General features: G+C 47.8%; 1 protein-coding gene across 1 annotated transcript in view; it reads left to right on the forward strand.

Annotated features, from left to right (window-relative positions):
* Positions 1 to 14,813, forward strand: part of LOC129861224 (protein Wnt-5a-like) — a 39,053-nt gene that overhangs the window by 13,493 nt on the left and 10,747 nt on the right. Inside the window, exon 3 of the mRNA XM_055932447.1 lies at positions 8,473 to 8,720. Coding sequence (XP_055788422.1) covers positions 8,473 to 8,720 — 248 coding nt within the window. The remainder of the gene's footprint in view (positions 1 to 8,472; positions 8,721 to 14,813) is intronic.

A 14,813-nucleotide genomic window follows, 5' to 3' on the forward strand; every position in this document is an offset into this window, starting at 1 on the left:
TGTGTGGTAGTGTGTGTGTCTGTGGTGGCAGTGTGTGTGTGTGGCTTTGGTACAGTGTGTGTGTGGTTTTGTGTGTGTGTGTGTGTGTCTGTGGTAGTGTGTGTGTGTCTGTGGTAGTGTGTGTGTGTTTGGTAGTGTGTGTCTGTCTGTGGTAGTGTGTGTGTGTGTGTGTGTGTGTGTGTCTGTGGTAGGGTGTGTCTGTGTGATAGTGTGTGTGTGTATGTGTGTGTCTGTGGTGGCGTGTGTGTGTCTGTGGTGGCGTGTGTGTGTGTGTCTGTGTATGTGGTGGTGTCTGTGTATGTGGTGGTGTCTGTGTGTGTGTGTGTGTGTGTGTGTGTGTGTGTGTGTGTGTGTGTGTGTGTGTGTGTGTGTGTGTGTGTGTGTGTCTGTGGTAGTGTGTGTGTGACTGTGGTTGTGTGTGTGTGTGTGTGTGTGTGTGTGTGTGTGTGTGTGTGTGTGTCTGTGGTAGCGTGTGTATGTGTCTGTGTGTGTGTGTCTGTGGTGGTAGTGTGTGGTAGTGTGTGTGTGTGTGTCTGTGGTAGCGTGTGTGCGACTGTGGTAGTGTGTGCGTGTGTCTGTGGTACCGTGTGTATGTGTCTTTGGTCGTGTGCGGCTTTGGTAGTGTCTGGTGGTCTGTGTGTCTGTGGTAGTGTGTGTGTCTGATCTAGTGTGTGTATGGCTGTGTGTGGTAGTGTGTGTGTGGCGTCGTGTGTGTCTGTTGTTGTGTGTGTGTGTGTGCGTGTGTGTCTGTGGTTGTATGTCTGCGGCAGTGTGTGGCTGTGGTAGTGTGTGACAGTGTGTGTGTGTGGTTTTGTGTGTGTGTGTGTGTGTGTTTGTGTGTGTCTGTGGTAGTGTGTGTGTTTCTGTGGTAGTGTGTGTTTGTGTGTGTGTGTCTGTGGTGGTAGTGTGTGGTAGTGTGTGTGTGTGTGTGTGTCTGTGGTAGCTTGTGTGCGACTGTGGTAGTGTGTGCGTGTGTCTGTGGTACCATGTGTCTGTGTGTCTTTGGTCGTGTGCGGCTTTGGTAGTGTCTGGTGGTCTGTGTGTCTGTGGTAGTGTGTGTGTCTGTGGTAGTGTGTGTCTGATGTAGTGTGCTTGTGGCTGTGTGTGGTAGTGTGTGTGTGGCGTCGTGTGTGTCTGTTGTTGTGTGTGTGTGTCTGTGGTTGTATGTCTGCGGCAGTGTGTGTGTTTGTGTGTGTGTGTGTGTGTGTGTGTGTGTGTGTGTGTGTGTGTGTGTGTGTGTGTGTGTGTGTGTGTGTGTGTGTGTGTGTGTGTGTGTGTGTGTGTGTGGTAGTGTGTCTGGCTGTGATGGTGTGTATGTCTGTGGTAGTGTGTTTGTGTGTCTGTGGTAGTGTGTGTGTGGGTGTTTGTCTGTGGAAGTGTATTTGTGTGTGTGTCTGTGGTAGTGTCTGTGGTAGTGTGTGTGCGTGTGCGTGTGTGTGTGTGTGTGTGTGTGTGTGTGTGTGTGTGTAGTGGTGTGTTTGTGGCTGTGGTAGTGTGTTGGTGTGTCTGTGATGGTGTGTGTGGGTGTGTGTCTGTGGTAGTGTGTCTGCCTGGCTGTGGTGGTGTGTATGTCCTTGGTAGTGTCTGTGGTTGTGTATCTGTGGTTGTGTGTCTGTGGTAGTGTCTGTGGAAGTGTGTGTGAGTGTTTGTCTGTGGTTGTGCGTCTGTACTAGTGTGTCGGCGGCTGTGTGTCTGTGATTGTGTGTGTGGTTGTGTGTGTGTGTGTGTGTGTGTGTGTGGTGTGTGTGTCTGTGGTAGTGTGTCTCTGTGGTATTGTGTTTGTGGTAGTGTGTGTGTCTTTGGTGTGTGTGTCTGTGGTTTAGTGTATGTGTGTGTGTGTGTGTCTGTCTGTGGTAGTGTGTATCTGTGGTGGTGTGTGTATGTGGTTGTGTGTGTGTGGGTGTGGCTGTGGTAGTGTGGTGGTGTGTCTGGTGGTGTGTGTGTGTGTTTGTGTGCGTCTGTGGTAGTGTGTGTGTGTGTGCGTCTGTGGTAGTGTGTGTGTGTGTGTGGCTGTGGTAGTGCGTGTGTGTGTGTGGCTGTGGTAGTGTGTGTGTGTGTGTGTGTGTGGCTGTGGTAGTGTGTGTGTGTGTGTGCGGCTGTGGTAGTGTGTGTGTGTGTGTGCGGCTGTGGTAGTGTGTGTGTGTGCGTCTGTGGTAGTGTGTGTGTGTGCGTCTGTGGTAGTGTGTGTTTGCGTCTGTGGTAGTGTATGTGTGTGCGTCTATGGTTGTGTGTGTGTGTGTGGCTGTGGTAGTGTGTGTGTGCGTCTGTGGTAGTTTGTGTGTGTTTTTGGCTGTGGTAGTGTGTGTGTGTGTGTGTGGCTGTGGTAGTGTGTGTGTGTGCGTCTGTGGTAGTGTGTGTGTGCGTCTGTGGTAGTGTGTGTGTGTGCGTCTGTGGTAGTGTGTGTGTGTGTATGGCTGTGGTAGTGTGTGTGTGCGTCTGTGGTAGTGCGTGTGTGTGTGTGGCTGTGGTAGTGCGTGTGTGTGTGTGTGTGTGTGGCTGTGGTAGTGCGTGTGTGTGTGTGTGGCGGTGTGTCTGTGGCAGTGTGTATGTGGTAGTGCGTCTGTGATTGTGTGTGTGTTGTAGTGTGTGTTGTAGTGTGTGTTGGTGTGTCTGTGGTTGTGTGTATGTTTCCGTGGTAGGTTATTTGTGTCGGTAGTAATGTGTGTGTGTGTGTCTGTGGTAGTGTGTGTGTGTCTCTGGTGGTGTGTGTGTGTGTCTGTGTGGTAGTGTGTGTGTTTCTGTGGTAGTGTGTGTGTGTGTGTGTGTTTCTAAGGTGTGTGTGTGTGTGTCTCTGTTGTAGTGTGTCTGTAGTGGTGTGTGTGTGTGTGTGTCTCTGTGGTTGTATCTGTAGTGTGTGTGTGTGTGTCTATGGTTGTGTGTGTGTCTGTGTCTCTGTGGTTGTATCTGTAGTGTGTGTGTGTGTCTGTGGTAGTGTCTGTGTTTCTTTGGTAGTGTGTGTGTGTGTTTGTGTGTGTGTGTGTGTGTGTGTGGTAGTGTGTGTGTGTGGTAGTGTGTGTGTGTGTGTGTGTGTGTGTGTGTGTGTGTGTGTGTGTGTGTGTGTGGTAGTGTGTATGTGTGTGGTAGTGTGTGTGTGTGGTTTGTGTGGTATTGTTTGTGTGTGTGGTAGTGTGTGTGTGGTAGTGTGGTAGTGTGTGTGTTTCTTTGGTAGTGTGTGTGTGTGTGTTTGTGTGTGTGTGTGTGTGTGTGTGTGTGTGTGTGTGGTAGTGTGTGTGTGGTAGTGTGTGTGTGTGTGTGTGTGTGTGTGTGTGTGTGTGTGTGTGTGTGTGTGTGTGGTAGTGTGTATGTGTGTGGTAGTGTGTATGTGTGTGGTAGTGTGTGTGTGTGGTTTGTGTGGTATTGTTTGTGTGTGTGGTAGTGTGTGTGTGGTAGTGTGTGTGTGTGGTTTGTGTGGTAGTATGTGTGTGTGTGTGTGTGTGGTAGTGTGGTAGTGTTTGTGTAGTAGTGTGTGTGGTAGTGTGTGTTTGTGGTAGTGTGGTAGTGTTTGTGTAGTAGTGTGTGTGTGGTTTGTGTGGTAGTGTGTGTGGTAGTGTGGTAGTGTGTGGGTGTAGTTTGTGTGGTAGTGTGTGTGGTAGTGTGTGTGGTAGTGTGGTAGTGTGTGTGTGTGGTAGTGTGTGTGTGTGTGGTAGTGTGGTAGTGTGTGTGTGTGGTTTGTGTGGTAGGGTGTGGTAGTGTGTGTGTGTGGTAGTGTGTGTGGTAGTGTGTGTGTGTGGTTTGTGTGGTAGGGTGTGGTAGTGTGGTAGTGTGTGTGTGTGGTAGTGTGTGTGTGTTTGCCAGTAGGAGACAAGTTTAAATGTGAACATGCAGATGATAGACAGAGATAATAGGTTTTATACAGTGTTGACACATCACCATAGGAGCATTGATCAAATTACATCAGATTTTGATCCTGTTAGTGTCTGTATCTGCGTGTGTGGTTGTATGCTGTCTGTACAGTATTTGTAACATGTTTTCTACTTGTTTATAGCACACACACACACACACACACACACTACCACACACACACACACACACACACACACACACACACACACACACACACACACACACACACACACACACACACACACACACACACACACACACACACACACACACACACACACTACCACAGACTCACACATTATCACACACAGAATTAGCTACTGTAGACATAATGCTGAGGTGTGTGTGACTTTCCTCCAGTAAAAGACACGCAGGTGCAAATGATTTACTGTGTCAGAGCGAGTGAGGTGTGTGTATGTGTGTGTGTGTGTGTGTGTGTGTGTGTGTGAGAGAGAGTGTCTGTCTGTGTGTGTGTCTGTGTCTGTGTGTGTGTGTGAGAGTGTGTGTGTGTGTGAGAGAGAGTGTCTGTCTGTGTCTGTGTCTGTGTCTGTGTGTGTGTGTGAGAGTGTGTGTGTGTGAGAGAGTGTCTGTCTGTGTCTGTGTGTGTGTGTGTGTGTGTGAGAGTGTGTGTGTGTGAGAGAGAGTGTCTGTGTGTGTGTGTGTGTCTGTGTCTGTGTCTGTGTCTGTGTGTGTGTGTGAGAGTGTGTGTGTGTGAGAGAGAGTGTCTGTGTGTGTGTGTGTGTGTGTGTGTGAGAGAAGGGGGGGGTGTTTTCCCTCCCTCCCTGGCTGCTCTCCTCAGTAGATCTGGTTACAGTGGAGGCTAATTGTGCTGCTCTGGGGAGGTTAGGACGAGCTGCTCTAAGTGTGTGCGTGCGCGCCTGTGTGTGTGTGTGTGCGTGCGCGCCTGTGTGTGTGTGTGTGCGCACCTGTGTGTGTGCACGCCTGTGTGTGTGTGTGTGTGTTTGTGTGTGCGTGCACGCCTGTGTGTGTGTGTGTGTCTGTGTCTGTGTGTGTGTGTGAGAGTGTGTGTGTGTGAGAGAGAGTGTCTGTCTGTGTCTGTGTCTGTGTGTGTGTGTGTGTGTGTGTGTGTGTGTGTGTGTGTGTGTGTGTGTGTGTGTGTGTGTGTGTGTGTGTGTGTGTGTGTGTGTGTGTGTGTGTGTGTGTGCGTGCACGCCTGTGTGTGTGTAAAAGGCTGGTTGAATTGTTCTGATGATGATGATGATGGGTTTGCTCTGTACAGGTCTGTGACCATGAACTACATGTCCATTTGCATACGTCATCAGTACCCAGCCTCTCTGTCTCCCTCTCTGTCTCCCTCTGTGTCTCCCTCTCTGTCTCCCTTTGTGTCTCCCTTTGTGTCTCCCTTTGTGTCTCCCTCTCTGTCTCCCTCTGTGTCTCCCTCTCTGTCTCCCTCTCTGTCTCCCTCTCTGTCTCCCTCTGTGTCTCCCTCTGTGTCTCCCTCTGTGTCTCCCTCTGTGTCTCCCTCTCTGTCTCCCTCTCTGTCTCCCTCTCTGTCTCCCTCTCTGTCTCCCTCTGTGTCTCCCTCTGTGTCTCCCTCTGTGTCTCCCTCTGTGTCTCCCTCTGTGTCTCCCTCTGTGTCTCCCTCTCTGTCTCCCTCTGTGTCTCCCTCTGTGTCTCCCTCTGTGTCTCCCTCTCTGTCTCCTTCTCTGTGTCTCCCTCTGTGTCTCCCTCTCTGTCTCCCTCTGTGTCTCCCTCTGTGTCTCCCTCTGTGTCTCCCTCTGTTTCTCCCTCTGTGTCTCCCTCTGTGTCTCCCTCTGTGTCTCCCTCTGTGTCTCCCTCTCTGTCTCCCTCTCTGTCTCCCTCTGTGTCTCCCTCTGTGTCTCCCTCTCTGTCTCCCTCTGTTTCTCCCTCTGTGTCTCCCTCTCTGTCTCCCTCTCTGTCTCCCTCTCTGTCTCCCTCTCTGTCTCCCTCTCTGTCTCCCTCTTTGTCTCCCTCTCTGTCTCCCTCTGTGTCTCCCTCTGTGTCTCCCTCTGTGTCTCCCTCTCTCTCTCCCTCTCTCTCTCCCTCTGTGTCTCCCTCTCTGTCTCCCTCTGTGTCTCCCTCTCTGTCTCCCTCTGTGTCTCCCTCTGTGTCTCCCTCTCTGTCTCCCTCTGTGTCTCCCTCTCTGTCTCCCTCTCTGTCTCCCTTTGTGTCTCCCTTTGTGTCTCCCTTTGTGTCTCCCTCTCTGTCTCCCTCTCTGTCTCCCTCTCTGTCTCCCTCTCTGTCTCCCTCTCTGTCTCCCTCTGTGTCTCCCTCTGTGTCTCCCTCTGTGTCTCCCTCTCTGTCTCCCTCTCTGTCTCCCTCTCTGTCTCCCTCTCTGTCTCCCTCTGTGTCTCCCTCTGTGTCTCCCTCTGTGTCTCCCTCTGTGTCTCCCTCTGTGTCTCCCTCTGTGTCTCCCTCTCTGTCTCCCTCTGTGTCTCCCTCTGTGTCTCCCTCTGTGTCTCCCTCTCTGTCTCCTTCTCTGTGTCTCCCTCTGTGTCTCCCTCTCTGTCTCCCTCTGTGTCTCCCTCTGTGTCTCCCTCTGTGTCTCCCTCTGTTTCTCCCTCTGTGTCTCCCTCTGTGTCTCCCTCTGTGTCTCCCTCTGTGTCTCCCTCTCTGTCTCCCTCTCTGTCTCCCTCTGTGTCTCCCTCTGTGTCTCCCTCTCTGTCTCCCTCTGTTTCTCCCTCTGTGTCTCCCTCTCTGTCTCCCTCTCTGTCTCCCTCTCTGTCTCCCTCTCTGTCTCCCTCTCTGTCTCCCTCTTTGTCTCCCTCTCTGTCTCCCTCTGTGTCTCCCTCTGTGTCTCCCTCTGTGTCTCCCTCTCTCTCTCCCTCTCTCTCTCCCTCTGTGTCTCCCTCTCTGTCTCCCTCTGTGTCTCCCTCTCTGTCTCCCTCTGTGTCTCCCTCTGTGTCTCCCTCTCTGTCTCCCTCTGTGTCTCCCTCTGTGTCTCCCTCTCTGTCTCCCTCTCTGTCTCCCTCTCTGTCTCCCTCTCTGTCTCCCTCTGTGTCTCCCTCTGTGTCTCCCTCTGTGTCTCCCTCTGTGTCTCCCTCTGTGTCTCCCTCTGTGTATCCCTCTCTGTCTCCCTCTCTGTCTTCCTCTCTGTCTTCCTCTCTGTCTCCCTCTCTGTCTCCCTCTGTGTCTCCCTCTGTGTCTCCCTCTCTGTCTCCCTCTCTGTCTCCCTCTCTGTCTCCCTCTCTGTCTCCCTCTGTGTCTCCCTCTGTGTCTCCCTCTCTGTCTCCCTCTGTGTCTCCCTCTGTGTCTCCCTCTGTGTCTCCCTCTGTGTCTCCCTCTGTGTCTCCCTCTCTGTCTCCCTCTGTGTCTCCCTCTCTGTCTTCCTCTCTGTCTCCCTCTGTCTCTCCCTCTGTGTCTCCGACTCTGTCTCCCTCTATGTCTCCCTCTATGTCTCCCTCTGTGTCTCCCTCTGTGTCTCCCTCTCTGTCTCCCTCTCTGTCTCCCTCTCTGTCTCCCTCTGTGTCTCCCTCTCTGTCTCCCTCTCTGTCTCCCTCTCTGTCTCCCTCTGTGTCTCCCTCTGTGTCTCCCTCTGTGTCTCCCTCTGTGTCTCCCTCTCTGTGTCTCCCTCTGTGTCTCCCTCTGTGTCTCCCTCTCTGTCTCCCTCTGTGTCTCCCTCTGTGTCTCCCTCTCTGTCTCCCTCTCTGTCTCCCTCTCTGTCTCCCTCTGTGTCTCCCTCTGTGTCTCCCTCTCTGTCTCCCTCTGTGTCTCCCTCTGTGTCTCCGACTCTGTCTCCCTCTGTCTCCCTCTGTGTCTCCCTCTCTGTCTTCCTCTCTGTCTTCCTCTCTGTCTCCCTCTGTGTCTCCCTCTGTGTATCCGACTCTGTCTCCCTCTCTGTCTCCCTCTGTGTCTCCCTCTGTGTCTCCCTCTGTGTCTCCCTCTCTGTCTCCCTCTCTGTCTCCCTCTGTGTCTCCCTCTGTGTCTCCCTCTGTGTCTCCCTCTGTGTCTCCGACTCTGTCTCCCTCTCTGTCTCCCTCTGTGTCTCCCTCTCTGTCTCCCTCTCTGTCTCCCTCTGTGTCTCCCTCTGTGTCTCCCTCTGTGTCTCCCTCTGTGTCTTCCTCTGTGTCTCCCTCTGTGTCTCCCTCTGTGTCTCCCTCTGTGTCTCCCTCTGTCCAGGTCTCTATTAGAATAGTGTGTTTCTCTGTCCAGGTCTCTATTAGAATAGTGTGTTTCTCTGTCCAGGTCTCTATTAGAATAGTGTGTTTCTCTGTCCAGGTCTCTATTAGAATAGTGTGTTTCTCTGTCCAGGTCTCTATTAGAATAGTGTGTTTCTCTGTCCAGGTCTCTATTAGAATAGTGTGTTTCTCTGTCCAGGTCTCTATTAGAATAGTGTGTTTCTCTGTCCAGGTCTCTATTAGAATAGTGTGTTTCTCTGTCCAGGTCTCTATTAGAATAGTGTGTTTCTCTGTCCAGGTCTCTATTAGAATAGTGTGTTTCTCTGTCCAGGTCTCTATTAGAATAGTGTGTTTCTCTGTCCAGGTCTCTATTAGAATAGTGTGTTTCTCCGTCCAGGTCTCTATTAGAATAGTGTGTTTCTCTGTCCAGGTCTCTATTAGAATAGTGTGTTTCTCTGTCCAGGTCTCTATTAGAATAGTGTGTTTCTCTGTCCAGGTCTCTATTAGAATAGTGTGTTTCTCTGTCCAGGTCTCTTGCCATGAACCCTCTGCTGATCCCTGAGGCCTACATCATCGGGGCCCAGCCTCTGTGCAGCCAGCTGACGGGCCTCTCCCAGGGGCAGAGGAAGCTGTGCCAGCTCTACCAGGACCACATGGTCTACATAGGCGAGGGCGCCAAGACGGGCATCAATGAGTGCCAATACCAGTTCAGACAGCGGCGGTGGAACTGTAGCACCGTGGATAATGCATCCGTGTTCGGACGCGTCATGCAGATAGGTCAGTCTTTAGCTCAGTGGTGTTCTCCAGTCACAGGGAGTATAGTTTTGATACACTCCTACATTATGCTATGTGTTGTATTGTACTCTGCATGTGACAGAGGTTGAGTATCAGCGCTTGCGTAACAGAGGAGGTCATGTGTATCTACTGATTAGTTATGGGTTGTCTATTTCTCTAGCTCTAAGTATGCACACTCTTCGTCCCCATTTCCCCTCTTTCCTACTAGACCAGAGGAGGGTTTGTCGGTCCCCTCATCTCCTGTTGTAATGCACGGGGTGACATTGAGCAGCTGTGCTGGGGGAATAGTTTGTGGGTGAGGTCTCTTTATAAGGCCTGGGGCTTCTTGGCTAGAGACTGACACTCACAATGGGGATGAACTGCATTCAGCCTCCATGCATCTTAAACACACATGCATCCATGCAAAAACACACTTTTTTCCCCCTCTGGATTATTTACAGAGTTAAAGCTTGTGTATGTGAGAGCTAGTCTTTCACCCCTCATAGAACCCAGAGAGGTAATGGGTTTAATCCCACTAGTCTTTCACCCCTCATAGAACCCAGAGAGGTAATGGGTTTAATCCCACTAGTCTTTCACCCCTCATAGAACCCAGAGAGGTAATGGGTTTAATCCCACTAGTCTTTCACCCCTCATAGAACCCAGAGAGGTAATGGGTTTAATCCCACTAGTCTTTCACTCCTCATAGAACCCAGAGAGGTAATGGGTTTAATCCCACTAGTCTTTCACCCCTCATAGAACCCAGAGAGGTAATGGGTTTAATCCCACTAGTCTTTCACTCCTCATAGAACCCAGAGAGGTAATGGGTTTAATCCCACTAGTCTTTCACCCCTCATAGAACCCAGAGAGGTAATGGGTTTAATCCCACTAGTCTTTCACTCCTCATAGAACCCAGAGAGGTAATGGGTTTCAATCCCACTAGTCTTTCACCCCTCATAGAACCCAGAGAGGTAATGGGTTTCAATCCCACTAGTCTTTCACTCCTCATAGAACCCAGAGAGGTAATGGGTTTCAATCCCACTAGTCTTTCACCCCTCATAGAACCCAGAGAGGTAATGGGTTTAATCCCACTAGTCTTTCACCCCTCATAGAACCCAGAGAGGTAATGGGCAGGGGCGAAAATCTGAGATCAACCTTGGAGGGGACAATTACATTACATTTTCTCAAGAGCAATTCCTGAGGGGGACACCAAAAGTAGTGCTGTAACACATAGCATACGTTGTTAAATGTATATTGAGGAACCATAATTCCTACAACTGGATAATTGATAGGTACAGTAGTTAACTGAAGGGTTTTCCCAACTTGTTCAAATGTTTAAATCATTATAATTCTACTACTAATAATAGTTATAGCAGTGCTCCTTACCAGTCCAGTATGTATGGAGGTATTCGTACTTACAACCAGCAATATCAAGAAAGGTCAGTAGGTGACAATGGTACTGTACACTGTATGGGTGTAGTTTTCATAAATACAATGAACATGGTGTGATCACATCTAAAAGAATCTCCATTGAGAACCATCACAAAGTTGGTCTCCGTATTGAATTGACCTTTTAATTGGACTTTTTCTGATACATTTATATAGTCATTAAATATGTCCACCTGGCCTGAGTCTACAATATCTTTGCAAGAACAAAAAGCTTAAAATAAGTAGTTCTAAAAGCAAAATAACTACTTCAATGAAAAACCCAAATAAATCAAACAAAATATCCTTCAGTGTCTCAACTCAGCCAGTGTCTCAACTCAGCCAGTGTCTCAACTCAGCCAGTGTCTCAACTCAGCCAGTGTCTCAACTCAGCCAGTGTCTCAACTCAGCCAGTGTCTCAACTTAGCCAGTGTCTCAACTCAGCCAGTGTCTCAACTCAGCCAGTGTCTCAACTCAGCCAGTGTCTCAACTCAGCCAGTGTCTCAACTCAGCCAGTGTCTCAACTCAGCCAGTGTCTCAACTCAGTCAGTGTCTCAACTCAGTCAGTGTCTCAACTCAGTCAGTGTCTCAACTCAGTCAGTGTCTCAACTCAGTCAGTGTTTCAACTCAGTCAGTGTCTCAACTCAGTCAGTGTCTCAACTCTTCAAACAGCAGCTATGGACAAGTATGTCGCACAAAGTAGGCCATTTTAAATAAAATAACATGAAATAAATCATTTGTAAGTGTCCTGAAAACTACTAAACAAAAGAACAAATATCAATTACACCAGGGGTTCTCAAACAGGGGTCCATGGACTAATTGCAAGGGGTCCGTGAAATAAAAAAGTGTAATGAATGTAGTCAGTACCACAAGGTTTCCAGTAAGTTTACATATAATATAGAGGGGGTGGAGGTCCCTGAGGACTGCTCAAAACCTTGCCTGCCTTGCCTCAAAATATGCAGGGGTTCCAGTACCCCAAAAAGGTTGAGAACCACTGCTATACACACTACTGAACAAAAGAACCGAGCATATGTTTGCGGGTTTCCTCAACAACACATCAGTTGGCACTTTCGCAATGCCCTCGCCTGTTGTCTCCGACACCCTGTATAGCCCAATAAACTCCTTGTGAGGGACATGGTCATGGTCAACATAACGCAGACAGACACTCTCCTGTTCAGCACCAGAGACATCTTGAGTACCATCAACAATTAATGAAAATTGTACAATCGGAAGAGACCTAATCTCAGCTGCAATGCCTCGAATGACTATTGGCCATGATGTTCAGAATTTCATTCTGTGCTTTGGGGCCTGTGTATATTGTGGTACGCTCTGTTAACCACTTCAGTAAAATGGGATCATCCTCTTCTGCCCTAAGTTTCAAAATCTGGTATAAATTCCCACTGTCATCCGTGTGGCCTCTAAAGGCTTGTCCCTGTCTTACTACATGCCGCACCGAACTAACAATTTTCATCAAGCAATGCCTTGCGTCATCCAGCTGTTTAACCCACGCGCTGGACATAACTGGACACTGATTGGATTTAGCTGGTGTGCTGTTACAATTACAAAGTGGCGGTGGGTTTGGCAATTTTGATGTGCTGTGAATTTTTCAATGCCTTTTCTCCAGTTCCTAAATCCTGCACTAATGAAGGCAGCATCAGCTCTTTGGCCAAAAGATGGCTGGCTTGAAAACCCTTGGCTACAGTGAAAACACAACACTCCTTTTATTGATGGATTATAATGTAGCCAGGGGAAATCGCGAAACCATCTCTCTTGAAACGTCAACACTCTGTTGGCAAGAGTTTGCGGTTCTATAAATTGTGGGTGTGGCTGATATGGTTTTGTGCCATCACTGTGGTAACTGGACAATGCTGTGCCACTGTCCCCTATACTGGTGCTGCTGGCAACAAGGGTGACACTTGGTCCTGCCGTGGCTGTGACACTGTCCTCTGAAGTCTCTCTCCCTGGCTCTTTCCCTTTCACCACCCTAACTGACTCAGCCGGTCTCCTAGAAAATAAATAAGGTGTTTGCCGTACTCCTAACTACCGGTACCCAAAACTACACAATTAATCACAACAGCAATACCATTGCCGTAAACAAATCTTAGTTTAGTCACCAGTTTAAGTTGAGAGTGGAGGTATCCATGGCATTTTCCAATTATGTCCCTATTTTACAAGTCAAAAAAATTGAGAACCTTTCATAATGTTGCCAAACAAAGACTCAACAAACTTACCTGAGACTCCCTGTCTCTGCCAGTCTGTCCCTGCATATCTGTCCCCAGCTCTGCTGTCTGTGTGCCATCTGTTGCCTGCTCTGCCTAATGACATCATTGTGAAACATTTCCATTAGCATTTCACTTCTTTCTTATGAACATTTTATCAACTAGTCTTTGAGATATTAGGATACTAGAGTTCTTACTATGCGTTTTGGTGTACTGACAAATACTCTGATGTCCGTCTTCTTACTTTTTTCTGCCATTTTTCTACCTGGCTGGCTGGCTGGCCTAGCTGCACACACACACATTTACACAACACATGCTGCAACCTTTTGTAATTTAAATAGTTTGTTTACATTTACATTTAACATTTACATTTAATTCATTTAGCAGACGCTCTTATCCAGAGCGACTTACAAATTGGAAAGTTCATACATATTCATCCTGGTCCCCCCGTGGGAATTGAACCCTGGTCCCCCCGTGGGAAATGAACCCACAACCCTGGCGTTGCAAGCGCCATGCTCTACCAACTGAGCCACACGGGACCTATGTTTCATATTGGCTGGCTTCCAACAATAGCTGAATTTGTAAAGCTAGCGAGCACCAATTCCGTTTCTGTGTGTTTGCTATAATCTTTGCTACCTGGTTAAATAAAGGTGAAATAAAATAAAATAAAAAAAGTTCACTAGCGACAATTTATCTTTTGCAAGGAGACCATTATATATATTTAAGACAATGGTAGAAGAGAGTGTAGTTCTGTTCTGTTCAGTTTGGACTTCAGTTTATTGCTAACCTTATCACAGGGACGTCGAAGCACTACAGCTGCATGCTGATCTTGGAATAAACTGACGATAGCAAAGATTCCATCTTTGACGACGCCACATAAATGGAATAGGTACTAGCTAGCTTGATAGTTAATGTTTGCTTTAGTTTGCGCGCTAGCTCTGCAAATTCAACTAGTGTGTGAACCCTGCCAACATAAAAATAAATAAATAACATTGCTATGGACCTGCTATGGATTGACTGGATTAACCTCACGTCAGTTACGTACATGTCCCTTTCGGACAGTAGATACGAACCCTTTATTACCTTGCCAGCTAAAGAACTGGCAGTGGATCAAACCATTGTGAGGCAAAGGGCGGGGGGGGGTCGCAATCTTTTGAAATTTAAATGCGCTATTAAGTGTCTATAATCAGCACAAGTGCTTTCATTGCGTATTATTAATATTATTGAAATTACATAGTTATGTTTACAGTGATATATTGGTGGGGACAAATCATATTTTTCCCAAGATGGGGGGGTCGTGTCCCCCCCGTCCCCCCTGGGATTTCCGCCTATGTTAATGGGTTTAATCCCACTAGTCTTTCACCCCTCATAGAACCCAGAGAGGTAATGGGTTTAATCCCACTAGTCTTTCACCCCTCATAGAACCCAGAGAGGTAATGGGTTTAATCCCACTAGTCTTTCACTCCTCATAGAACCCAGAGAGGTAATGGGTTTAATCCCACTAGTCTTTCACCCCTCATAGAACCCAGAGAGGTAATGGGTTTAATCCCACTAGTCTTTCACTCCTCATAGAACCCAGAGAGGTAATGGGTTTAATCCCACTAGTCTTTCACTCCTCATAGAACCCAGAGAGGTAATGGGTTTAATCCCACTAGTCTTTCACTCCTCATAGAACCCAGAGAGGTAATGGGTTTAATCCCACTAGTCTTTCACCCCTCATAGAACCCAGAGAGGTAATGGGTTTCAATCCCATCTCCTTATTGACAGTTTGTTTTACTGTGTGCCTTCGCCACAGGAGGTGGTTTACTGCAGACATTTATTGTTCATAATTGTCACATTTAATTTAAACCAAAGCATTTCTCTCATGCCGTTCAGCCTAGCATTGTGGTCATGCTGTGGCTTGAGCATCTGTAAGAGATGAAATGAGAGGACAGGATCTGGACGAACCTAAACTATACCATTATCACCTCGAATGCGCTCTTTGTCTCTCTCTCTCTTTGTCTCTGTTTGTCTCTCTCTCACTTTGTCTTTGTCTCTCTCTCTCTTTGTCTCTGTTTGTCTCTCTCTCACTTTGTCTTTGTCTCTCTCTCTCTTTGTCTCTGTTTGTCTCTCTTTCACTTTGTCTTTGTCTCTCTCTCTCTCTTTGTCTCTGTTTGTCTCTCTCACTTTGTCTTTGTCTCTCTCTCTCTCTTTGTCTCTGTCTCTCAAATTCAAATTCAAGCTGCTTTATTGGCATGAAAAACATTGTGTCAATTTTGCCAAAGCAACAATGTATACAATATACATTGTAATAAAATGATAAACAATAACAAATAATAATATAAAATAGCAGTAAATAATAATACAAAATTAAATACAAAAATAATAACAATAAAATGGTAACAGTCAGTAGTCGAATGTAATGTAATAAATATAAAAATATAAATGGAAAATGAAACTATAACTAACTTATCAC

Source organism: Salvelinus fontinalis, chromosome 8 (assembly GCF_029448725.1).
Source record: "Salvelinus fontinalis isolate EN_2023a chromosome 8, ASM2944872v1, whole genome shotgun sequence".
NCBI classification, from domain to species: Eukaryota; Metazoa; Chordata; class Actinopteri; order Salmoniformes; family Salmonidae; genus Salvelinus; species Salvelinus fontinalis.